General features: G+C 40.7%; 1 protein-coding gene across 11 annotated transcripts in view; it reads right to left on the reverse strand.

The window, feature by feature from the left end:
- LDB2 (LIM domain binding 2) overlaps positions 1 to 27,639 on the reverse strand; it is a 397,279-nt gene that overhangs the window by 247,365 nt on the left and 122,275 nt on the right. For all 11 annotated transcript variants that reach the window (XM_003826806.5, XM_008952150.4, XM_008952155.4 and 8 more), the window contains exon 2: positions 10,320 to 10,422. In XM_003826806.5, coding sequence (XP_003826854.1) covers positions 10,320 to 10,422 — 103 coding nt within the window. The remainder of the gene's footprint in view (positions 1 to 10,319; positions 10,423 to 27,639) is intronic.

Below are 27,639 nucleotides of genomic sequence, written 5' to 3' on the forward strand. Positions count from 1 at the left end.
AGTCTTTGAAACAAAAGCTCGCTGGATCTTTAGCTCCTCCAAAGCAAGAGATTTTGTTCATTCATCTTCTTATTCCCAGGGCACAGAAAGATAACACATGGGAAGTCATTGAGGAAGGTTAAATAAATAAATAGGTGTTTCCACTGAAATTATACCCAGTAAGATGCATTCAATAAGAATCAAGTACCTAGTTAACCATTGCTGAGAATTACTTATTCTGTAAAATTTAATGCTATAATTGGATTTCCTAGGAAGTTTTGAGACTATGTGGTGAAATACTCTAGCAATCTCATGGTCCAAAGCACCAAAGACAAAAAATCAGTCTTAGCATTGTAGGTTGGGTAGGCATAATTTTAGTTTGAAGTTTAAAATATGAGTCTCGGCGGGGTGTGGTGGCTCATACTTTGGGAGGCCGAGGTGGGTGGACCACAAGGTCAGGAGTTCGAGACCAGTCTCGCCAATATGGTGAAACCTCGTCTCTACTAAAAATACAAAAATTAGCCGGGTGTGGTGGTGAGCGCCTATAGTCCCAGCTACTCGGGAGGCTAAGGCAGGAGAATTGCTTGAACCTGGGAGGCGGAGGTTGCAGTGGAGCCGAGATCACACCACTGCACTCCAGCCTGGGTGACAGAACAAGACTCCATCTCAAAAAAAAAAAAAAAAAAGAAAAAGAAAAAGAAAAAAAAAAAAATATATATATATATATATATATATGAGTCTCAAGTCCTTGTTCTTTTTGTGGACAAATTTCTAGATTGCTCTATAATACAAAACAGGCTGCAGTCACTTGAGATTGTGATGGTGGAAACTTATTAAAATATGGGGAAAACTATAGGTTTAATAATGTGCCTGTGGGCTAGATATTCAGACATCATGGGTCACATTTGTGCTATTTACCAGCATTGCATCATCTGTTCAAGTTACAAATATCTATTGAAAGCTTTGTATTTGAAGGACATTGTGGTAGAGTGTTTTCTCTCATGAGTTTAAGAACTAAGGCTTTTAGAAGGTTAGAAAGAAGTCTTTCCTAGGCTCAATCTTTTTCCATTAAGAGCAGACTTCATCAACACCCGCTTCTCCATGCCTCGCTGTACTTTTTATATTTTTTAATTCTATTTTTGTCATAAAAATTCTATGTATTTAAGATGTACAATATGTTTTGATATACATAAATTTAGTGAAATTATTACCACAATTAAGCAAACTAATATAGCCATATCCTTCTACAATTTTCCATTGTTGTGAGAGCACCTGAAATCATCTCTTAGAAAATTCCTGGTATATAATACAGTATTATTGACTATAGTCATTATGCTGTACATTAGGTCTCTAGTGCACCACAGAACTTTGCTTGCACTACTCTTACAGGGTGGATGCTATTGCATTAGAGTTCATCGTTTATGGGTCTGTCTCCCTTGTTATACTGCAAGTTCCCTTGGGCAAGCCATATATATCACACTCCTATGCATGCGCTCAACACCTGCCCAGATGCCTGGCACAGTCAACTGTAGGAGGCCTGCAATGCAGACTTTGGACTTAAATTCAGGCAGACTTTGACCTGCATCCTCACTCCCAACCTCTGCTGGGGCATTTCTTTCTTTAACTGGGGCTCATGAGTACAGTGTCTGGAAATAAATAGAAGAAAGACTTATGAATAAGAAGTCCAGGTAGATCTCTTAGTCTTTTTTGTATCATGTGTCATGCTCACACCACACTGTAGCTGCTCTGGAATTGTCAAGATTTCACATTTGAACATGAACTGGGGTCCTTGAAGTAGGGATGCCATGTTTAACAAAGAAAACACAGGATGCTCAGTTAAACTTGAGTTTCAGATAAATATCAAATAATGTTGTAGTAGAAGTATGATGTCTCAAGTATTGCATTTGTATACTTACATTTTATCTGGCAACCCTAACTTCAAAAAGATAATAAGTTGGAGGTAAGAAGAGTCAGATAATGTGTTTCTCAATAATTTTTTATTGTGTAGAACAGTTCTCTTCTCCAGTCCCCAGACAATAAATTCTGGTAGCAACACCTGTCATTGTGACAATGAAAAGATTTGACACACTTTGTTTTACCCACTATGGGGTAGTGTTATTTCAGTTTGGAAACCATAGGCAATATACTCTATAAAACCGAAAGTCAGGAAATGCACGTGCCAGGACTCCATAGATAACATAGTCACACAGAGTCAGGCAAAGAGCACATAATGTCCATTTTCTGGTTAGTACCTCATTCAGACCTCCAGAACAAGCTCGTGAGGGCAGTCATAGATATGACTTGCGTTTAAGCCTGTACGTTTGACAATTGTAACCCCCTAAGAGAAGAGCTAACAACCACCTCAGATTTCATAACAGCTTGACTTATAACATATTAGGGGATAATAAAAACATACCATATCTGAAACATTAATTATAAGTATGATAATAATTATACCTTCAACTTGTACCGCACTTTAAATTCATTCAAAGCACTTTTCTGTCCATTATCTCATATGATCATTAGTGTGGTATTTACCAGACATTAGAGAATGGAATGTCTGTTCAAGCCACTGTTATGGCCAATTTGCAACTTCTGATACTATCAATTTGAAACCACAAATGGGAAGAGATGGGTCTCCTTTTTCTTTTTCAGAAATCTGTCAGTTCATCTATCAATTGCGGGCTTTCTCTCAAGTATTTTTAGGACTAGTCCTAGATTTTCCATTAATGTCACAAGAATATTCTCTTTCTGAGCAACTTAGGCAATTATGCTAATTTAAGGTAAGAGTTTTAAATAAAATCAAATCAAAAGTAAATTTAAAAATTTGTGATGAACTGTCTTTCTCCGAAGAACTGTCTGGCCTAGGAAGGCAATGTCTGACAAACAGCAAGAGTTCAGTGAGTTCTGAAAGAATGAATCCATGAATGAGTGAAGGAACAAATCAACTTCGAATGACAATCTGCTCTACTTCTAAATGAATTTGCTACAAATCTCACCAGCCTAATGAAAACTGCTACTGAAATGGACACTCATTAATCACAATATCAGTTCCCACTGCACTCCAGTTTGGATGACAGAGTGAGACCTCATCTTTAAAATAAAAATAAAATAAAATCACAACATCGGGGGCTAGAGCCATCTGGAAACCATTTAATGGAACCCCATGCGAATAAATGCATGGTCCAGGGTCATCTGAGACAATGACATTTATGTTTTTAAGCAACCAAGATGCCACAGTCAGAGGCAAGAATCCATTCCCATAATTAAACATGAAGGACTACTCTGAGGAAGTGTATTCTTTTCTTGAAAATAAATTTTTGAATGCAATCAAAATCAATTTCCTTTCCTCTGGTCCTCAGTGAACAAGATACAGAGCCCACTCTTTACATATAACTTGCCCAAATAAATTACCAGCACTTGATAAATGTTTAGCAGTTCCTTGCTCTCTGAGCAAAATGGGGGATGAAAATCTCACCCTCTGTTGGACAGATGTGGTAATTGTAATTGTTTGGAACTTGTTTGTTTAACTCACCATTTGCCATTAATATTCATTTTTTCCCCAATTGGTCTTAAATTCTTGGTTCCTGTATAGAAAGAAGACAAGTCTGTTTTGGCTCTGCCCAAAACCAGAGTTCTTCCCACTATGTGCCAAATAAATAATGGGAACTCCATGGTAATTTGAAGTGGCTGTTGTCTCATAGGTTTAACTCACTCACTTATTCTGTCATTCGTCCATTCATTAATTCATGCAGTAAATATTTATTTACTCTGTGCTTTTCAAGAGTGGCACTAAGCTAAAGTTACAGGTGCATCTCATTTAACCCTAAAATGTTGGCATCATTGTTACCCAGATGTTACAGATGAAGAAACTGGGGTTAAGGTAGTTTAAGCAACATGTCTAATGTCATCTCACATGCCTAACATCTGGCAGTTATGGAGGAGCAAAGACTCAAAATGAACCTGCGTGGATCCAAAATCCGTGAATGTTATCTCTGTCTCAATGGATGGAAAAAAAAAAAAGAAGGAGGAATGTTTAGGGAAGCAAAATTACTTTATGGAAGACCAAGTCTGCAGGGCCAGCTGGCCATACCTTCTGAGAAGGCTCAAGAGCTTTAAGCAGTGGCCAGAGAAACCTGTGCCTTTCTAGGTTTCAGGTGGACACCACAAAGGCATTATTCCTAGAAAAAACACACACGGGTCTTAAATTCTTGCGCTTGAAATCCCTTTCCCCATGTGCTGCAGAGCACATTCTTTGCATGTAACTTTTTAAAGTGGCCACATTCCTGCCATAGTAGTTATTAAGTGTGGTGTCAAAATGCCTTATGCATATTACCAAGGAGTGATTTTCCCAGAAACATGTTTTAAATCATGTAATGGGATATTAGAGAAAGAGAAAGAAAAAATAGAGAAAAAATGCTTTCAGAATTCCTATATAGCAAGCACAGTAAAAATATAGCTGGGTGAGGTCGAACCAATAAAAAGCAGTAGAGAAATAGAAACCGGAGATAGTGAACATACTTGGGCCCCTTGCAGAATTTCTGTACCTTAGGGGAACATGTCCAAATACACAACACATAAAAACACATATTACAAGACAAAATTGAAGAACTTAGTCAATACTGCAAAGCTACTGGAGCTTTCAGGAAAAATAAAGGAGGTAAGGAACGACAATGTAAAAGAGAAACAGCAAGTGTAGAAATGGCTCCACAGAGGTGTGGATTTGTGGTTCTTCAGACTATCTAATGAGCCTTGGTGACTGAGGAAAAGAAAAGCAGAGAGTGATGACATTTCTTAAAACAACTTTTCTCTTTTTGGAGAGCGAAATGTCCCTCCAGCAGCCATGGAATAGCTTTTGGCTAGTGTGGCCATGAATGTGTGTGGTCTCTCTGGAAATCCTCGTTCCAGACAGGGTACTAAGGTCAAGATGAAATAACAAATGTGTGATAGAGAATTACTGGGACCCCTAGCCCCAAACCACAGATAGTAGTTAAAGGTTAATGAAAATTTTATCTGCATTGTCCTAGATCTCAGTCTAGAGAAAACAATGTGCTTATTGGAATCCAATCTAATAAGAACACCCATCAATGTGTTATGGAGCATTTTCAAAGGGATGAAAGCACTGCCAAAAACTTTACATGCGCCATCCCATCAAACCCTTATGTTTCAAATAAGGCCACTTAGAAAAGAATTAGGTTTTTCTCTAAGAAACAGGCCAACAGAAAGTGCTCTGAAACAAGGTAGTGTTTTAGTAGTTACACTATTTCCCCACTAACCTGCAAAGCCACGCCCACTTACACATAGTTTAACCAAGTGTTCTGGAGTCTTCTGCCCCACACATTCTTAATCACTGTTCCCCTCTCCACTCCCTTCTCCTGCTCACCACTTACTAGAAGCGAGAGTGGGTTTCTGCACTTGAATGTTGGGAGCAGAGCCCAATCTCCTCAGTCCTGCATTTCAGCAGGAACTGCCCATTAAAAAGGTCGTATGGACTCCCACCTGGCCAGGGAGCCTCGGCATCAGGCTGTCCACATTGTTCACTTGATAAGTCCTGCCCAGTTGGGAAGCCTTTTCAATGCATAGAAGCTATGGTGAGGCCAAGGCCATGCATATCAATGATAATAAGTATTGATCATTCTATGCTTCAAATGATCCTCAGCTCTTTGATTATAACATCTCATTTAATTTTCACAAGCCAGTGATGGCAGTATTTTTTTTTTTTTTTATTGAGACAGAGTCTCGCTCTGTCACCCAGGCTGGAGTGCAGTGGCATGATCTTGGTTCACTGCAACCTCCATCCGCCTCCTGGGTTCAAGTAATTCTCCTATCTCAGCCTCCCAAGTGGCTGGGACTACAGACGTATGCCACCACGCCCAGCCAATTTTTGTATTTTTAATAGAGACAGGGTTTCACCATATTGGTCAGGCTGGTCTTGGACTCCTGACCTCAGGTGATTCCCCTGCCTTGGCCTCCTAAAGTGCTGGGATTACAGGCGTGAGCCACAGCACCCAGCCCAGTGATGGTAGTATTATACTCACTTGCACATAAGAAAATGAAGTCTCTGTTTATCAAGCAAAGCATGGATTAAAGCCCAAGAATGTTTGCATTGAACCCCTGTTCCCTTTCTCCTGCACCATCCAGCCTCTCAGCCCTGCATTGCCTGCTGAGATGGGCCTCAGGAGATCCTTCTCCATGTATCTCTCCCAGGAAGGAAATATTTTCCAAATGAGATGTGAACCACATATTTCCTAAGAATGTGGCCATTGTGGACCTGGACCTGGACACAGGCTAGGCCAGCTGAGAAGCATATTACTCAAATGGTGGTTGTGGCTGTCATAAGGCAGAAGAATAGTGTGGGGAACGGTTCTGCTACATGCCTAAAAGGAGCAAAGGGAAATTAATATTGTGCTTGAAACTAATAGCAAGTGATCAGCCTAACCCAAGACAGAGAAGGAAAAGCAACACTTTATGCTGGACTTAGAACTGCAGAGCAGGTGCACAGAGGGCTTTGAGGAACCTGATCCTTGGCTTTCTTTGTCTTCTGTTTCAGATAAAGGACAGTAATTATTTGGGACCCTTATTTCTGTTACCAGAAATGTGTGTGTTGATAAAAGCATTTATTTTCCTTTAGCTATGGCATGATGTAGGAATAGGGTGTGTGTGTGTGTGTGTGTGTGTGTGTGTGTGTGTGAGAGAGAGAGAGAGAGAGAGAGAGACAGGGAGACAGACAGACAGAGAGAGAGAGAGAGCAAGCTGACTTTGGAATCAGCAAACCTGAGGCTCAGCCTCACCTGTGGGGCACCCACCTAACCTCTCTGGACCAAGTTTCCATTTTTAGAAAGGACCGTTTTTAGCCCTAATGTTCTTTATTCTACTGACCTGCTGCCAGGGAATTGTCTACCTCTGATACTCTTCTTTCCTAGAGTCCACCTTACCCAAAGGATAGAACTTCCTCCATGGAACTGCCCACTTCTCCAGCTGCCAGAGTAGTACCTTCCTGGTGTTGTCCAGGGCGGGGGCAGGCAAGTGGCCTTAGGGATGCACAGGCCAATTTCTCACATAGTCTAATAACCTGGCCCATCCTGAAGCTCTCCCCACCAATTACCACCTGTTCCCTAAGAAAACATCAGTAGCTTCCACCTGCCCAATCATATCTCACCTGGGCGGACACACCCCCATCAGGGGAGTGAAGGGCTTAAGAGATGGAGCACGTGGAGGAAGAGGGTCAATACTGAGGAGCTTTCTGCTTTCTGAATGAAAGGAACAATATATCACCCAGAACATCATCATCTCTTCAATTATTATACTGCCGGGACTTTTGTTCCTATTAAAATCTATCAGAACAGCCAGATGTGGTGGCTCATGCCTGTAATCCCAGCACTTTGGGAGGCCGAGGCTGGGCTGGTGGATCACTTCGGGCCAGGAGTTAGAGACCAGCCTGGCCAACATGGTGAAACTTTGTCTCTACTAAAAATGCAAAAATTAGCTGGGAGTGGTGGCGGACACCTGCAATCCCTGCTACTCGGTAGGGAGGCTAAGGCAGGAGGATCACTTGAACCCAGAGGTGGAGGTTGCAGTGAGCTGAGATCACACCACTGCACCCCAGCCTGGGTGACAGAGTGAGACTCTGTCTCAAAAAAAGAAAAAAAGATCAGATCGTAACCCAGAGTTTGTTTGAGTACGCCAGTGGACCACTGTGAGTTAATTTCTTCCTGTTCAAAAAAATCCAAAGACCTCAGTAAAGGATAGCTTTGCCAACATTTTACTTGATTATATAAACTTTTCTACAAATGTCTATGCATTTGTGTCCTCATTTATTCCTTCATTCAACAAATATTTATTGAGCTACCTATTATGTATGAGTTCCTGTATTAATCTGAGAACTCAGCAATTAACAAAACAGAGCCCTCATCCACATGCAAATAACATTCTAATAAGGAATGACATACAATAAATAAATAAGCAGACGCCTATTACAGGATTTATGGCAACTTAGAGATAAAGTATTATAGACCCAAAAGGACCCCCCTAGACACCAGCGATGGGGAGGAAGAATGAAAAGTTTTTTCTAGTAAAGGCTAAAAAAAAGCCCTCAGCTAAAATATCTCTTATTATTTCGTATGTGTGTGATTGGGGATTTTTTTTTTTTTAACAAATACTAATGCAACAGCCAAATCTTATTTTCCTCATCAGAAAAACAAAGCTTTCAGCTTCCCTGGAAGCATGAAGGAAGAGCTGCAGCTTCCAGCCCCAGGACAGCCAGGAGTCTGCCCAGCCTGGCACAGCATGCCTGGACCTCGAACGGGTTAAGGTGGCAGCGCCTGAGCTCAGAGCGCTGCATAAACAGTGCACATCAGGCGTTCTAAGCAAGCTTCATCTTCCTTGTCTCTCAGTCTTGGGCTGTCAATCAGCTGTCACCAGCCGGCACATCAGCAGCGTGTGCACATCACCGGGCTGTCAGCAAGGCAGCTGATGAGACTCGGCTCAAGACCGTCAATCATCTTCGTTTCTCTTCTCCACTCGGGAAATATTTTGGCTCGGAGAAACAAAGAAACCTGGGCAACAATGGCTGGTAGTCAGGCATTTACTCCTGTTCATGGAGATAAGATCTTAAACAGGCGATGATCGTGATTCACTCCCAAATGATGCTGGGGTGGGATGGACAGAGGGAAGAGCCAGAATCTGTTGTATTAGGACATATTTTAAAACTGTAATTCTAGTTCCCTGAGCAGTCCCTGATGGATTCCCGAACCAGCAAAGCACAAGAACATAAAACAATGATAACTTGAAGTTATCTGAGCTTATGCCTCAGAAAAAAATAAGGTGGCTCAGGATGGATGACTGCTTGGTTAGAAATTAAACACCATTGATCAGGCAGCTTTTTGAGGAGGGAGTAATTGTTGGACTGCTGAGTTCATTTATCTCCCAGGGACTTCTGATACACCTCTTTAGGGCATGAGGCTGCTTGGGGGCACCCACACACCGGAGAGCAAGTTAACTCAGCAGGACCCCTGTGAAGTAGGCTTATCAGTGTGTACACTAGGAGTCACTTTGTTGAATATAAAGGTGCTCTAAACAGCCCATTTTCTGATATACTACCTGCCCCTCCTCTCGCCCAAAATATTGATTAGAAATGTCCCACATCCTTAAAAGTCCATGAGACACAAACATGAAGAGATGCGCCTGGCAACCAGTTTCAGTTGGGCAGCAAGTCCACTCTGGGCTGCTCCTCCCGTGTTTAACACTATTGCAGAATCGCCATGTGCATATATTAGCATAATTAATCAGTTAATTATGCAATTGATGCTACTAGTATAGTTGCTAATAGTATGCAAATAGCACCAAGTTGCCTAAAGCCTCTCCCAATTTTTTGTTTAATTGTTGTTCTCTAGTGGCTTTGAAATAGATTAGCAACAATCAGAGCTTTCAATCATACATATCAAGAACCCTATTACCTATAAATTTTTCAAATGTTCTGGATTGACTCATTCATACCATGACTGGTTCATCATTCCATGGCTGGTTCCCTCATCATTTCAGTGTTTGTGACAGTGGGGATGTTTTTCCTCTGATGGATTCTTTCCTAGGTGCAACACTGATTTCTGAAAACACATCTCTCTCTGATCTAACTGGACATTAATTGCTTTTGTGCTGATGCATCTATGCCTCCTGGTCTGATAGCGCAACTAGCAAATCTGATCTCTGACAAGTTGGCTGAACCTAATCAGGACAGATCAGCTGTTACCCAAGGTGCCACAGGCTGTAATTTGAGGATCTTTACAGAGTTATCACTCGCCTGAAAGACAAGGAACTATAATTCTGTCAACACTAATCCCAAACTGTATGTTCAAAGCAACTGTGGCCTCCCCACACCCCAAAAAAAGATAGCACTTGTCAAATAAATACCTGAGATAATTGATAAGAGGGGATTAGAAGGATGTGGCTGATACAGTGACAGTAGGAATTATTTTTTTTAAGAACCTTCAGAAGCAGAACATTGGATGTCAAGTGTGAACCGTCAAGGATAAAAGAGGGTGGCAGAAAGAGATGCATGGAAATTGTCCATCATTCCGCTCCCACTCATCACTGGGTGACTTGGTTCATATTTGCCTCACTCTCTAAACAGGCAAATACCCAAACATTCTAAGCCTCGAAGGAAACCTGTCAGAGCCAACTCGGGCTGCCACCCAGTGACAATGACTCGATGAGAAGCAAGAACATTGTCAGGAGTGGAGGTATTATTGTCAGGCTGTCAGCTCTGTGCTATTCTCTGAAGACCCCCGCGGTTTTCTTACAGGCACAAAACGAGGAAATATTAGAAAAATAAACTTCTTTCTTACTGTATCGCTTTGGTCCATCTTCCAAACAAAATGAAAGGGTTAATGTGGCGTCATCTTCAAAAAATTCAGTGGCAAAGGCGTCCCACCAGAGGTTGTCACTATCCTGCAAAGAGACAGATCATTTATTTAACAAGGGAAAGTGGGAAATATCTCAAAGAGGAAGAGAAAAGGGAAGAGAAAGAAAAACTCAGTTGCTCCTTGCTCATTACTTCGCGTATGTGTGTAGGTGTTCTAGGAAAGGGTAGGTGGGCGGTCACTCTTCAAATTAATTGCCTCAAATAGGGACCAAATTCCAATTCAGTAAGTGAGCTCAAACCAATCGAATAAAAATTAATTCTCCAGGATATATTTGGGGAGATTTAATAAATGTGCTATAAAACACAATGTGATGTTTTTTGACAAAAGGGTTTGCATTTAATGTAAAATACACTTGACTTTTTTTTCTCTTTCTCTCTGTCTGCTCTTTTAAGAGTTCATTTTTATAAATAGAAACCACAATATTACAACCAGGTTAAATATAATTTTCAAACATAATTTAATCAACAGAGATGTTCCTAGCTCTACTATACACAAATATCCCTATAAAAGATACAGGTACAGATACATGGATGGATAGATTGATAGAGAAGTTCACACACAAGCGATTGTCACATATATATGGACTGTTCTTGATTGTTTTAAGAGGACAGGCAACCACTAGCTTGTTGTTAAAAAAGAGTATTAAAAATAGAGCAGTTCAGCAGAATGCAGGCCATCCATATGAATTCTGTTTGTTTGTTTTGGGTTGAATGTTTCTCTTGCTCATGCAGAAAACACTTTGGAAGCGGCCCAGTTTAAGGCAGTTAGAATCACTGTTAATCTCCAAGGGGAGAAGAGGGCCCCTCTCACAGTGAATTAAGAAGGTTATACAGAGTGTCATATTTACAGGAGGAATCACATCCCAGTCAAATTCTCGGTATAGGACCTGATTTATCCCAAAATTCTTAAGCACCATGTTTTTCCAGAGAATTGGAAGTTGAAGACAAGATGCATCCCAGCTGCCTGTCAGATGGAAGGGGAGATAGAAGGGGAATTGCCACTCCCCATGTAATAGTCCCACTACTGAGTCCTGGCAGAGATACCACAAGCCTCTCTTCTTCCCATTAAGTTGCTCTGCTTATGACAACATTAAGTTGTTGTCACTGGCAGACCTTAGGAATGAACCCTCAGTCCCAGCAAGAATAATTAAGGAGCCACGGAAGATTGATGCCGTCCTCTCCTTCAGAAAAGAAGAAGCTCAGACAAATGAATTTTTGCGTCTCTCTTTGGCTTCCTTCCAATCACCATAGCAAAAGCCAATCCCTTTCTCAGTAAAACAGGGTAGATAGGAAACCACCGAAGAGCAATGCATGGATCCACGTACAAAGTACTCTGCTTTTTCTCCTTTCAGAAACAAGTATGTATTGGGCACTTAACTATGTGTAGGCCTTCAGAATGCACAGCTGAATAAGAGACTGGTCCCTACCCTCAAAGGGCTTAAAGCCCACTAGCAGAAGACAATCACATGAGCAACTAAACAGGCAGCTTCACTCCACATCTGAGACCGTGGCACACGTCCTCAATGCTCTGGAAGCTTGTGGAGCTTTTAGAAAACTCAGTGGGCTTGGAAGTGGAGGAATCTGCCAGGGAAAGAAACCCTATTCGGAAGACTGGATACATTGGTTTATTCGACTTTAAATCACTACACAGATGGAAAAAGAGTCACAGTTAACATTTATTGAGTGTTTACCACATGCCAAGCACTAGTCTAATGACTTTATGTGTATTTTCCTACTTAATCCACACTATGAATCCATTTCTTCTGTGTGTGTGGTTTTTTTTTTTTTCTCTTCAATACAAATATAAGCTTCTTGTACACAGGGGCTTTGTTTTGCTTGCTACTTTATCTCCCAACCCCCAGAACAGTGTCTAGCCTAGGATATTACTCATAAAAGCAGCTCAATGAATGAATGAAGCTGCTCATATTATCTCTACTTTGCAACTGCAGAAACCAAAGCTTAGGCAGTAAATGTCACTTGCTCCAGTACACTCAGCAAATAAATGTCAGAGATGGAATTTAAACTCAGACCACTGGACACCCCCGACCTACCCATCCTTTGCTCTGTACAGCAACCTGCTACATTTCCCTGACAGTCTTTGAGAGGCTGTGGTTAGGATTCAGCAAGAGGGGAGAAAGAGTTGAAAGGGAATATTTAGTCTCAGGTTGATTTCTTCTTTGAGCTCCTTGCCTTGTGCAGACCTGCAGCCAGGACTCACGCTCAGGAGACTGCCTGGCGCTTCACAGTAAAGCAGTTGGTAATACATCATGGCGGAATTCAGTCCTGCAGGTAACACTGCCTCCTCCCAGCTTTGTGAACTTAGCAACTTATTCTACCTTCCCCAGCCTGTCTACTTATTTAGAACCTGAGGATAACAATAATAACAACAATAGTTACTATCTGGCAGCACAGATCTGAGGACTAAATAAATTAGTAGGTATAAAGTGCTCCTCAAAGGGAGTGAAGATCAATAAAATCTTCAGGAGATAAAATCTGCAGAAGAGCACCCCAAAGACAGTGAAGATCAATAAAATGCCCTTTCCCTGCCTCTGTCTACCATCTTTAATATCATATCTAGGGCAGGAGGCATTCCACTTTATAAAGAACTGCACTGAAAATGAACTTTATGGCCAGACGTGGTGGTTCATGCCTATAATCCCAGCACTTTGGGAGGCCCAGGTGGATGGATCACCTGAGGGTCAGGAGTTCGAGACCAGCCTGACCAACATGGTGAAACCCAAACTCTGCTAAAAATAGAAAACTCAGTGGAATAGAAAATAGAAAACTAAATGGAATAGAAAATAGAAAAATTGGCCAGCCAGGCGTGGTGGTGGGCACATGTAATCCCAGTTACTCAGGAGACTGAGGCAGGAGAATAACTTGAACCTGCAAGGCAGAGGTAGCAGTGAGCCAAGATCACCCCACTGCACTCCAGCCTGGGTGACAGAGTGAGACCTGGTCTCAAAAAAAATGAACTTTATAAAATAGTCTGTTCATAAATCAGCACTTTCCCCTATCACTTCAACCATTAGCAACCCTTTTCCCTGGCAACAGCATCTGTCTATAACACTGTTAAAAATCTGAATGAAAATGTATTACTTCTCATTTGCTTTGCTCATTATTCAGAGGCCCAGTGACTGGATCCTCTCTGTATTAATTCATTCTCACACTGCTATGAAGATATACCCAAGACTGGGTAATTTATAAAGGAAAGAGGTTTAATTGATTCACAGTTCAGCATGGCTGGGGAGGCCTCAGGAAATTTACAATCATGGTGGAAGGGGAGGAGAGGAATGAATGCCCAGTGAAGGGGGAAACCCCTTATAAAACCATCAGATCTCGTGAGAACCAACTCATTATCACGAGAACAAGATAAGGGAAACCACCCCCATGATTCAATTATCTCCACCTTGTCCCTCCCATGACACATGGGGATTATGGGAACTATAACTCAAGATGAGATTTGGGTGAGGACACAGCCAAATCATATCATCCTCTATTTTCTGATAATCTAACTCTTGGTCTCTGACACTTCTGCTGGAAAACGAACCAGTGAAAGGCAAAAGTCAATAGAAATGCTGGCTGATCTGAGGTCACTGGGAGAAAAGAAAGTACTCAAGTTACAATGAGGTTCGAGGAATGTCTATGAGCTGTGTTACAGGTTCCACAGGGCCTACATACATACGTGAGTTTTGGCAGAAGTTGAAAGAGACATAATGACCCAAGAATGAGAAATGTCATATGATTCAAACTAGCTTCAGTGGAACATGGGATGAATCAACGTCTCAGGAAATTTCAGAAGAGGTCTGCTGGGAGAATGGGCACATTAGGTAACACCACACACACAAAAACACACACACACACACACATAATTGGTTTTGGTCACAAATCTTGAAAGAACATCCTCAAAATAAAAATGTAACCTTTAAGTTCATAGTACCAGGCATATAATAGGTAGATAAGATAATATTTTTGTTTGGCTGATAGAACACATTAATAGATAGATGGATGGAATAAATTTCTTATCGTGGCATCACAAACTCAGCTCGGGAAGTCACTTTACAAAGTTGTCCAGAGAACTTGATTGTGGACCCTACTTTGTCTGTTGGTCAATAATTTTAAACTGGCATAAAAATGACATTCTGTGTATTTAGATTGTAATTTTCAATCTCCCCCCATGTGTAAACATGTACACACACACACACACACACACACACACACAGAGCTTTTGAATTAGTCTTTAGTTATGACAGAACAAATGTTTATTTAGGAAAGGAATAAAAGTAATAGAGATTTAAGACAAAAATTACTAAGTGTTGGGTATAGGCCATTCTTGTGTTGGATGTATATGAAGGAAGCTTATTATGGAAAGAGCACATGTTTGAGGGTCCCGGGTTAATGTTAGTATCGTAATCCAGAATTTTCTAAGTGCTGTACATGTATTGAACCATTTTATATTCACAACTACCCTAATTGCTACCAAGGGGCAGAGCAGGCAGCCTTATAGAGAACTTATGTCCTTAACTTCTATGTTATACTGACTTACACATATGATTTCTGCCTCTTAATAGCTGGATGACCTCAGTCAACACATCTAATTTCTTTGCGTCTGTTTGCTTGTTGGGTAAGTGGGACTAATAATCTCGGTGTGCTGTGAGGACTAAACAGAAACTGCCCGGCATATAGTAGTTGTTCAATATGTGTCAACTATTATTATTTATCATTATCTCATTTAACCCTTAAGATATTCATAGAGAATCTAAAATTCACAAAAGGTAAGCTACTCAATAAAGGTTAGAAAGCAAGAAAGTGATGAAGCTAAAGTTCATGTAACAAGTCTGCCTAACTCCAATACATGCTTTTTTGTAAATAATTTTACTTAAAAACTTATTTCCCACTTTGGGTTGAAGACCAAAAATGCTTTACAAGAGTTAGAGGAAGAGGTCAGCATTGACTAGAGGAAATTTCCCCCTCCAACCTTTCGGAGTTCATACCCTTTTTCCCACCTTCACATGGTTTTCCTGATAATAAATCTCCTTTTGGAACACTTCTTGCTTCCATTCTGTTGTCTGGTATAGTTCCTGGGATCAGTTAGGCAATTTTGTAGAAGTAATGCGGATAATAAAGAGATTAGGAGTTTAGGGAGTGGCTGAAATACAGCTAAGACCTCTGCTGAGCCAAATAGATGTCTCTGGCAGAAGATCTAACAACTCTACCAGTAGACACTCAGTTCTTGGTGACACAGCTACCTTATGAGTTGTGGACAATCACTACAAAAAAAAAAAAAAATTCATTCCCTCCATTTTCCAAGTTTTAATTGTCAGTCATCTAGAATGGTATGGACCCTGCAACACAGACTCTAGCTTGGCCACATGTGAGGAAGAAAAAGAGACCATGGTCATTTGAAAGAAAAGATACTAATTAAAATTCTGCAGCTTTATGTACAGGCTAGCAGTTCCACCTGCTGACCGTAAACTTAGAGCCAACATCATTGGAGAAATGATGCGGAAGTACCACAGAAATGGCCCATTCTCCTTTTGGACCTGGCAATGTGGCCAAGTTCAGCAAGACGGCCAGCAGGAGGCTGTGTGAGTTAAGTTATAAGCCGTTTTGATGAAGGATCCCATAGAGCAGCTCACTAAATCCGGTTTCCGCTAAAGTTTAGAGGCAAAGCAGGGTGCAGCTGATCACTCTTACTCCACACACATAATCATCACAAGTTAAACTAACTTGGAGATTAACCAGGAGGTACATTGAGACTGACCAGTCTCATCTTTGCCCAAAAGATAAAGATCAACCTTTTGGGACTTCCAAGTAAATGGTATAGCACACGCTCTTAAAACACAACCACAAGTCTGACATCTTGTTCCCAGGTGTATTGGGTGGCACGCACATCTGGGACTGGCAGATGTAAGAGATACAACATTTTGTGCACGTAAGCTAAAAGAGAGTCTATCCAGAGAAAAAACATTCTTACCACACCAGAAAGGAGCCAACATATATGCAGGACCCTGGAGTTAGCCTCCCAGCAATGTGTTGAGCCAAGGGACCTCCAGCAGCTCACCTGTCAGGGTTAAGGGCTCCTTCTCAACTCCTTGTGCCTCCCTGCCTTTGCATATGTCATTCTTTTGACCTACAATGTCCAGCAAATGCCAAGATGCAGTTCGTGGACCCCTCTTTCACTGTCTCCTGTACTAGGAAATCTTGACAACCATAATCCCAATAGAGTGTATATGAAATTATCATGGAATCATCACCTTGTAATACACATTTTCCTAAAGTATGCTCCAGCAGACTACGTTACTTAAGGATAGGGAATGGACATTATGTATCTATGCATCCTCAGGAGGATTATCCTATAAATTAGTACCCAATAATGGAGTAGAAAAACGGACTAAACAGATGATAAGGCCCTACCCACAAGGCGAGTAAGATTCTTTCTCTAAAATTGTAGGAATCTTAAAATCTAACCTCAGTGGCTAGGGGCCAAGACAGTGTTCGAGAGAAGTCTTCTCTCTGTCACATCACTGTTATCTCATCTCACAATAACGGAATGCCCCAGGCATGCATGTCAGGAGTTCATATGGAGGCAGAAATTTAAATAAATTATCTCACACCTACACTGCCACGCTTTTGAGCCACCTTTGGAGTATTATACATCTCAGTGAAATGTTGGTTAAGGTTGCTTGTAGTACATGAATGCACTTGACTGGCTGTCATTAATCAAGCCAAATTTTACTTTATTAATTTTAAAAATAGAGAACAAAAGAGAATATGATGAAGACTCATGGGCCCATTACCCGGAATTAACAATTATTGCAATATTATTGCATTTTCCTTTTCTAAAGTAATTAAATGTTACAAATATAAATAAATGTTCTGGGTCACCATATCCTACTCTGTTTTTCTCTCTCCTCTCTCAGACCTCCATAAACAACTGTCTCATGAAAACCATATGGATCTTCCTAGCCCATCTTTTATATTAATATACATGCATGATTCCACTCATATACAGTCCTATTTTGCTTTTTAATATTTTATTTACATGATAGGATACATTGTTTTCTTCCTTAACTGTGATTTGTTTAAATTTAACATTGTGTTTGAAGACCTATCCAATTTATATATAGACATATATATGTGTGCATTTATATATATACACATATATATGTCTATATATAAATGTATATATATGTGTGTATATATATATACATACACATATATGTGTGTGTGTGTATATATATATATATTTTTTTTTTTGAGACAGAGTCTCGCTCTGTCACCGAGGCTGGAGTGCAATGGCGCGATCTTGGCTCGCTGCAACCTCCACCTCCTGTGTTCAAGCGATTCTCCTGCCTCAGCCACGCGAGTAGCTGGGATTACAGGCGCCCACCACCACGCCCAGCTAATTTTTGTATTTTTAGTAGAGACAGGGTTACACCATGTTGGTCAAGCTGGTCCTGAACTCCTGACTTCAGGTGATCCACCTGCCTCGGCCTCCCAAAGTGCTGGGATTACAGGCATGAGCGCACTTGGCCCCAATTTATATATTGGGGTCTCTCTTTCCTTATATAAGCTACATACTAATGCACTGAATAGATATACGGTAATACATTTTATTTAAACATTTTGCTACTAATAATCTCAGATAGTTCCTAATTTTTTGGTCATCCCAACAATGCTGCCATAAATGTCTGTGTAGTTTCCTTTTGTGTTTATATGTAAGAATTTCTCTCAGGCATATGCCTAAAGTGGATATGCCTAGACATATGGTTTGTACCTGTCTATATTTTGGTCCTTTCATTAGGAGGTCCCTGTACTTTCATATTAAAAGCATCTGCATCTGGTCTGATTGATGCATGGGTAGAGATTCAAAGAGTACTGTTAAGCAATATATTTCCAAGTGGGATCTAGTAGCAGGAGCAGCTTAATGACAAAAACAGAGACTAGCTCTGCTGGGAGAAGGATGAATATCTAGAAGTCCAAAAAAGATGCAAAAATGGAGTAACACTACTAATAACACTCCAACTTTGCCGATCATTCTTTTAAAAGAGGAGTGTATATTAAGGCCTTCATTAACCAAAAGGAGGATTATTTCTTGACACAAGCATAGGAAAGAAAGCAAACGTAGGTTTTCGATGCCACTCCACAATGACTCATGGATCAGGAGGACTGAGTACCAAATGCCCGAACTCATGTGTAGATTGAGGTCTGTGCACACTGCCACAGGGCTTCTGATCTGGGACACATGTTTTCCCAACAGACAGGTACTTCCAATTCTTGCTGTTGTTTAGTATCTGAACTGTGTGTGGCGAGTGTTTAGTGAATATTAATAAGTAATAAGTGAATTCTTTTCCCCAAAGCTAGAAAGTAACAATAGCATACAGCAGCCTCCAGGTAAATAAAGATGAAATTAACTCAGCCTGAACACAGACAGGGGAAGTGGTTGTTGACAATTCTTCCATATTTTAATTAGGAAAAAATATCATCAAAGCTTCTTTATTCTAAACAATCCCCTATATGCATTTGTGCTATTACAATCCTTAGTCCTTTTGTCCCATCTCACAGGTGAGCCCAAATTTCACCATCAGCCTAATCATATATCAGGATGAGACACACAGTCATGTCAAATAGCAGAAGAGAGTCTTAATTATGTTTAAAAATCTACAGCAGCATTTTGCTTCCATCCTAGATTCTCTCCTGTTCCCAACCCTATCCCTCTTCACCAAAAACAGGATCCCGGTGCCAGGGCTGCCCCTCGGCATCTCTAACTTAAGCACTGACAGGTTACGTGGGATTTTTGCCAGAGTAATTATTTTTCAATTCAACAATAATGAGAAATTACCATGGCAACCACTTGTCACGTGGTACACATACACCCCCTCCAAAGAATGAACCATACTTAAAGCATCTATTCCTTGAAAATGTGTTTTTTTTTTTATTAAAATAAACTTAAACAGGTCAAAGTGGAGAGCATTCTGAAGGGGTCTGAAAGATGGGAGATGGGAGGGCATTGACTTTCTTCAGTATCTTGTGGTTCTAGAAAAAATGAGAATGTCTCATCTTATAACCCTACTCTCTTGTACACACACACTTAAATAACACTATTAATTTGTATCTTACTATTTTAGTCACTCCTGTTTTACATGCATCAGCTAACTTTTCTCAGAAGATATTGAAGAAAGGATAAATTTGCCTGAAATGACCGAGGCAGAAACACACTTGCTACACTTGCTCTGCCTATATTTCTTTTTCTGCCATATCCAGATATTAAGAAAGAAGACAAAAAAAATTCCAAATCTCATGCCTTCTGCCTTTCCGTTACCTAGAGTCCCTCTCACACTGAAGGAAGCTCAGGTCATTTGTTTTCCAAGACTGTAACTGTGTTTTTGATTCCTTAATCACAAGCCACCCTTTCTCCAAAACCAAGGGTCTATCTCAAACCATGTTTATTTTGAATCAGCCTCCCTTAATAATAATAGTCAACAGTTACAAGGCACTTATTGTATGCCAGTCACCCTTCTGAACTCATTGCACATTATAAACCCCTTAAAACCTCACCATGACCCTATAATATAAGTAGCATTATTAACCCCATCTTATAGATGAGAAAACTGAGGCACTGAGGAGTTAGATACTTGCTTAACATTACACAGCTATCAAGTTGCCAAGAAAGAGTTCAACCCCAAGGACTCTGGCTACTGGCTAGCAAGTTTAGACTCATGACTGCTCCATTATGATGTTCCTTTATTCAAAACAATATCTCTAAAATATCTGTCTTCTTAGTTGTTTCAACATCCAGTCAAGGCCAAGTGCACTGAACGTTTGGGTCTCTCTCTGGAACAGGCAGCCCAAAGCAAGGATTTCCATCACACCTATGGAATTTGGCTTGAAGACACACAAATAAAAGTAATAAGGTAAGACCATTTGCCCTTGCCAGCTGGTAGCTGCACAAGCCTGAAAAGGATGCAGAGAGGGAATTTTAAATCTCCCCTTTTTTACTTATTTTTATGGGATTCTTTTTATTTTTTATTTATTTATTTTTTTTTTGAGATGGAGTTTCCCTCTTGTTGCCCAGGCTGGAGTGCAGTAGCACAGTCTCGGCTCACTGCAACCTCCGCCTCTTGGGTTCAAGCGATTCTCCTGCCTCAGGCTCCCAAGTAGCTGGGATTACAGGAGCCCACCACCATGCCCAGCTAATTTTTGTATTTTTAGTAGAAACGGGTTTCACCATGTTGACTAGGCTGGTCTCGAACTCCTGACCTCAGGTGATTCACCCGCCTCGGCCTCCCAAAGTGCTGTGATTACAGGTGTGAGCCACTGTGCCCAGCCCTATGGGATTTTTTTTTTTTTCTTAAACAACTCATGTTCTAGAGACTGAATTTTTCTTCTCTAATTCTCAACTGTGATTTGCTCATTCTCAGCTAAATTGCATTTTATTTAACTGTAAGCATTAGTTATTATTTTAACTGAATTATAAAACGGCATGTTACCAACATAGCAAATTGTGTGTTTCGAGAGAGCATCTTGGTGTTTCACTCACAAATCAAGCCCTCCCTTTTAGAAGGTGCTCACTATAGTTCCCTGTATAGTGCACGTGGATGCTGCCTTGAGAAAGTGGCATATTAAAATGTGCAGAAAGACAAGACTTGGTATCCAGTAGACACAGCTCTTCAGTAGAAGTTACATCAGTGGTTTTCCCCCCAAAGACCTGAGAAATTCATGTATTTGAATCTCCAGCTTTGATCCACAAAATCAGTAATTAATTCTGAGCAGTCCAAACAGAAATGTTAGTTAGAATAACTAAAAGCAATGACTCAAATGCCTCAGTGTGTATGTGCCAACAATTGAGCCTTTTTTGCTACCAGACTTATTACAAGTGTGATGAAATAATTTTTTTTTGAAGTTGGGATTCCTGTCAGCTTTTTGAGGGCAACATCTTACCCATGTCTGGTGTGTTTTACATGCACAGTATCTAACACATGGCAGGAAGGCAACAAATAATTGCTCCATTATTTAATTATTTAAATCACTTAATTCAACAAATAAATATTTATTTAACTAAAACCCAGCACATTCTCAAAACCCAGAAGAAAACCAGCACTTTTAATTTTATGATAATTGAACACTGCCACTCTCTGCTCTATTTACATGTTTGTGAAACAGGGGCTTTGATTCTTTGATGACTGAATCAGTGAAAACACACAGAGTTTCAAAATGTAGTATTTTCTAGTCCTCACAGGCTATCAAGTTGGTAATTTTATTATCCCAATGTCAGTGGGGAAACTGAGGCCCCAAGTGGTTAAGAAATGTACCCAAGGTTACAAATCAAATAAGCGGCAACATTGGAATTTGCATCCTCTCTGACTCATAAATTTTTCTTTCCATCCACAAAGCTTTACTTGCTGCCCATTGCAATCTCTACTCTATACTATTCTAGTATGAAAGAGGATTGGTTGTTTTTTAATAACTAAATTTCCTATTTTATGCTCAAACATGGAGACATGTACTCTCACAATCAAAAAGAATATACTGGGAACCCTATGCAAAGCCACTTTGAAAATGACGTGGAAAGGCATTACTCTAGAAGCACAGGTTTTGTTCATGACAGCTCTGTGGCAGTGAGCACCGCGCATCGTATTACATCACACCATCTAGGTGTGAGAGGTCCCGAGATGCAGGATAATGTCATGAGGCAGCAAGTCGTATATCTTGAGAAAAGTTCACTGTAAAATCAGGCACAAATTTTCCATTCCAACATAAACACAGCAGACAAGGGAATGTTTCTGGAAAAGCTTGCAAGATTCAAAATCTTGTTTCTGTGACCCACCCTATTGCATTTGAATAGTTGATCAAATGACAAGAAAAATTCTTCAAGTCACCACTAAACATTGGAGGACTGTGCCAGGACCAAGGCCATAGGAAACCACTAGATAAGAAAACTCAAGATTTTCTCTCTTCCTACTTGGAAAAAATGAAAAAAATATTTTTGTTCACAAAGACAAATATAAGAAACCCAGAATATTCTTGAAACCTAGAAAAAAATAAGTTTTTCTTGATGATGGTCAATCATTTCTATTCTCTTCTCTGTTTACAAATCTGTTTACCAGGGGACTTGAATTCTCTCTGTCAGTGACACCCAAGTAGATATTACAGCTCCAAACTTCTCCCTGGGACTTCAGAATTGTGACTCTAACTGCCTCACTCACCTCTCCACTTCTTAACCAAAGAGGCATCTCAGGCTTAACATGGCCAAAGCCAGATATCTCCCCGAACTCCATCCCCTACAAGCCAATTCTTCTCATTCTCTTCCATCTCCATAATGTAATTCCAGTTTCTCAGTCACTTAGGCCAGCATTTGAGAACATATTCTTGATTCCTGTCTTACCCTAACTCCACACCTCCAATCTGTCAGCAAATCCCATGAATTTACCTCCAACACATGAATGGAAATCCACCCATGTTTCTTTCCTTCCACTGCCACCCCTTCTCTGTGCCTCCAGTAACTTCAGCCTGGACAACAGTGACTTTTTCCTAACTCATCTCTCAGCCCCCACTCCTGTTCCCCTGTAACCTGTGCTCTGCAAAGAAGCCTGGAGGATCTTTTAACAATACCCATTAGATTGTGTCCCTCCCAGCTAAAACTTTTCTATGGTTCGTCATTGCTGTGTAGGGAGCTCACTCTCCTGTGTGGATGGGACTTTCTCTTCTTCTTTGCTGTTGGTTCACTGCACTCTCAGCACAGCCCGCAGATCTAGGTTCTTACCTTGGGGACCTTCCTTTGGGCCTAGGGCTGCACTCCACTACACCACAGGGCCCTTTGAACCAGCTGTGTCCACCACCAGTGGATGCCTTTCCTCTCTTTGGTGTGGTTTTCTCTTTCTCCTCATTCAAATCTCAGCATCCTTGTCATCTTTGGGTCATCGAATCTACAGAAGCCTACTTGCTATCACATCAGTCTATATTTTTCCTTGATCATTCAATTTTGTTTGTTTGTCTTCTTACATACAAGAAATTGTGTTCATTGGGAATATAAGATCCTATTGCCTGCTTTGCTCTGAAGCCTGGCATATAATAGGTGGTTAAAAATGACTGCCTGAATAAATGAATACAAAAAATGTGTTAGACAAACTACCAAAGACAAAAGATAAATCTATCAAGGAGACACATTAATCTCCCTCTTGAACTGCCACAGGGCAGCCATACCAAGGTTCAGAGCTGGCACAGCCCAGCTGATTACAACCACATCATAGAGTACCAGGAACTTTACAGAATCTTTATTCATTTTAATGTTTTAAATAAATATATGCTGTGAATTAAAAGCATTAAGAAATATTCATGCCCTTTGACTCAGTAATTCTATTTCTGGGACTCCATCCAAAGGACATAATCCAAAAATATGTAAATGCTTTATACGAAAAATTGCTCACCATAGGAGCACTCATAATAGAAAAAAACACACACACAAAAAACTAGGAACAATGTGTTTGCCCTACAATAGAGAAATGATTCAAGAAACTGATATGTCCACTGGAAAGAAAACAGAAATCTTTAAAATATAATGTTCACACATGGTTTAAAATAACACAAGCACATTCTTACATGATAATATAAAGTGAAGAAAATAGGCAGACAAACAGAACAGTGGGACAGAATGGAGAACCAAGACACAGACAGAAGCCTGTGTGGAAAATAAGTATCTGGTAGATACGGCATTGCCGGGTAGTGAGGTTGAGAAGAATTATTTGATGAGGAGTGTGGAGACAATTGGCTTTTCACCCGCAAATAATAAATAAATTAGGTTATAGCTCACATAACAAAACATAAGTTCTGGAGGAATTAAACATGTAAATAAAGAAAACCAAAACCTACTAGAAGAAAAGGTAGGAGGATATCTGTCTTTATGATGTCTGAAGAGGAGAAAATGCTATAAGCCTGCAGTCCCCAACCTTTTTGGCACCAGGGACTGGTTTCGTGGAAGACAGGTTTTTCACGGACACTCTGGGGGACGGTTTCAGGATGATTCAAGTGCATTACATTCACTGTGCACTTTATTTCTACTATTATTACATTCTAATATATAATTAAATAATTATACAACTCACCATAATGTAGAATCAGTGGGAGCCCTGAGCTTGTTTTCCTGCAATTAGACAATCCCATCGGCATATGATGGGAGACAGCGACGGATCATCAGGCATTAGATTCTCATGAGAAGCGTGCAACCTAGATCCCTCGCATGCACAGTTCACAATAGGGTTTGTGCTCCTATGGGAATCTAATGCCACCAGTGATCTGACAGGAGGTGCAGATCAGGCAGTAATGTGAGTGATGGGGAGCGGCTGTAAATACAGATGAAGCTTCATTCACTGACCTGTCACACCTCCTGCTGCACAGACCAGTTCCTGTTAGGAACCCGTACTCCCCTCCATTTCTATAGTTGCAATATTTCTTTTTTTATATTCCTTTCTTTTTTTAGAGAGACAGGGTCTTACTCTGTCACCCAGGCTAGAGTGCAGTGGTGTGGTCATAGCTCTCTATAGCCTCGAACTCCTGGACGCAAGGGATTCTCCCATCTCAGCCTCAAGAGTAACTAGTCAGGCCAGGCACGGTGGCTCATGCCTGTAATCCCAGCACTTTGGGAGGCCAAGACAGGTGGATCACGAGGTCAGGAGTTCAAGACCATCCTGGCCAACACGGTGAAACCCCATCTCTACTAAAAATACAAAAAAAAAAAAAAAAATAGCTGGGCGTGCTGGCGCATGCCTATAATCCCAGCTACTCGGGGGGCTGAGGCAGGAGAATTGCTTGAACCAGGGAGGCAGAGGTTGCAGTGAGCCAAGATCACGCCATTGCACTCCAGCCTGGCAACAGAGTGAGACTCCGTCTCAAACAAACAAACAAAAAGTGTAACTAGTCCGATGCAATGCCCTCATTCCACGCATTCTCCCACACTTTCTCAACCATCCCTTGTTCATTCCTCAAGGCTTCCATCCTGACCTGCCTTGATCCTAAGGCCTCTCACACCTTCCAACCTGCAGAAAAGTCTTTATTTTCTAGATTGAGATATGCGTTTTTTTAAAAAATTAATGGGAACCTCATGGTGACTATTCCTGTAATATTATGTTTTTATTTTATTTTACATTATGTCCAATTCTTATACTTTTATGTCCCAGCAATTAGACTGTGCACTGCATGGATGGAGTCACCATCTTCTTTGGGTTGTTTTCTGTATTCTTGTTGCTTACCTGGCACTTACTGATTGTGTAATTATGAGCCAAACAACGTGCATTATCTAAGTCAAGCCTTTGAATGACACTATCAGAGAGGTGAATTATTATCCTGATTTTACAGGTGAAGAAAACCAAAGCTCAGAAAGGTTACTTAATTTTCTCAGAGTCACACAGCTGGTACAGTTTGGAGTCAGTGATCAAAGTCATATAATCTGGCCTCAGAACTCTTCCCTTTGAACTCCTCTTTGTGTTTGTGTGCGCATGTGTGTGTGTGAGCAAGAGACAGGGGACTGTGGGAAAATACCTAGTAATAAAAGGTTACATACATGCGTGCATAAATGCTCATAGCTTCATTGTTCACTACAGCCAAGAAATGGAAACACTCCAAATGTCTATCAACTAATGAACAGATAAACAAAATGTGGTATCTTCAGACAATGGTACACTGGAAGTAGTAAACGAAAGAAAATTCAGATGCATGCTGTGTATAACATGTGCCTCAAAACACTATGGCAATGAGAGAAGCCAGACACAAAAGGCCATATACTGGATGATGACTTCATTCACACAAAATGTCCAGAATCCTGGCTTTTATTACCTGTGTGATCTCAGACAAATTACCGGAGCTCTCTGTCCCTCTGTTTCATTATTTATAAAATGAACATCATTATACCTCACTCTTAATTGTGAGGATTAAGCTATATAATACATGGACCAGTGACTGGAACAGAGTAAATGCCCAACAAAGGACACTGTTATTAAGTGGCAGAGAAGGTCCCAAAGCCAGAGTTGCTGTGGATATTAAATAATATATATCCATAATGCATCTTACAAATACAGCCTACACACCTTGCTGCCAGAGGACCTGGGTCTAGACATCAATGACGTTATTCTTTGCTCTGTTGCTTTGGAAAAGTTACTCAGTCTCATTTGCCTTCACTGTAAAAAATGGTAACAATAAGTGTAGCTACCTCATAGTGCTATTATGAGAATTAAATTAACTGATAAATTAAAGTGCTTAGAACAGTGCCTGGAATGCAGTAAGCATCAATAATTGTTATCCATCATTATTACTATGGTTGCCGGTGACATTCAAGATGGGTTTCCCCATTCTCAGGAAATGCATGATCCAGTTAGCTGGGTCCTGACACACAGTTGACACAGCACGGACACTCTCAGTATCAGTGCCTCTTTGTTGGATTAAAAACAGCATGCCCTCCACTGTCTGTCTGCCTCATGAGAAATGAGACTGCAAACTCCTCAAGGGCAGGATCGGTGTTTAATTTTTCCTGTACCCCTCGTGCCTGGCATAGTGTCTGGCTGCAAAAGAGCAAGGACCCATCAGAGTGAGTTTTTCAAGCAGACTGACTGAAGCGAAGCCTCTATTTTGCACACCAACCTCAAATCCACAGTCGCACATTGTTCAGGCTAATTTGCATCTCAGCATCTCAGAAAGCTCTCCATTTAGCTATTCAATTTGCTTCCTTGTCAACTAGAGATCACAACTTGCAAGAGAAAAGAGAGCTTTAGAAAATTGTGGCTTGCCTGCCAGCATCCATATTTAGATCAGCAGAACTTTTCGCTTTCCCCCTTCCATCTCCCTGGGAGTCAGGAAACTGGGTTCTGATTCTGATCCTGATACTTCTTTGATGGGTGACCTTAAGTAAGTCCAAATCAAAAAATCGTCAGTGTTCAAAATGTCCTTACAGGGTGTGCTTGGACCTTGGTTTCCCCATCTGTCAAATATAAGGACAATTCCAAGGGTCCTTCCAAAGAGGTCCTACCAGAACACTCACTTCTTTAGGAATTTGTTGTTTACTGAGAGAACCTGCCCACTTTCCCCACTCTTGCCTTCAGTGAAAACATTTTTGGGGGATCTTAGTGATGGCTAAAGTGGAGACAACATCACAACCAAAGGATATAAAAGAAGAAATCTCTAAATTCCATCTCTTCCAAAGTCCAAGGACAGTCTCCATAGGGATGGCAAATGGATTTCAACCCCAAGGGGCC

The sequence above is a fragment of the Pan paniscus genome, chromosome 3 (assembly GCF_029289425.2).
Source record: "Pan paniscus chromosome 3, NHGRI_mPanPan1-v2.0_pri, whole genome shotgun sequence".
In the NCBI taxonomy this organism is placed as follows: domain Eukaryota; kingdom Metazoa; phylum Chordata; class Mammalia; order Primates; family Hominidae; genus Pan; species Pan paniscus.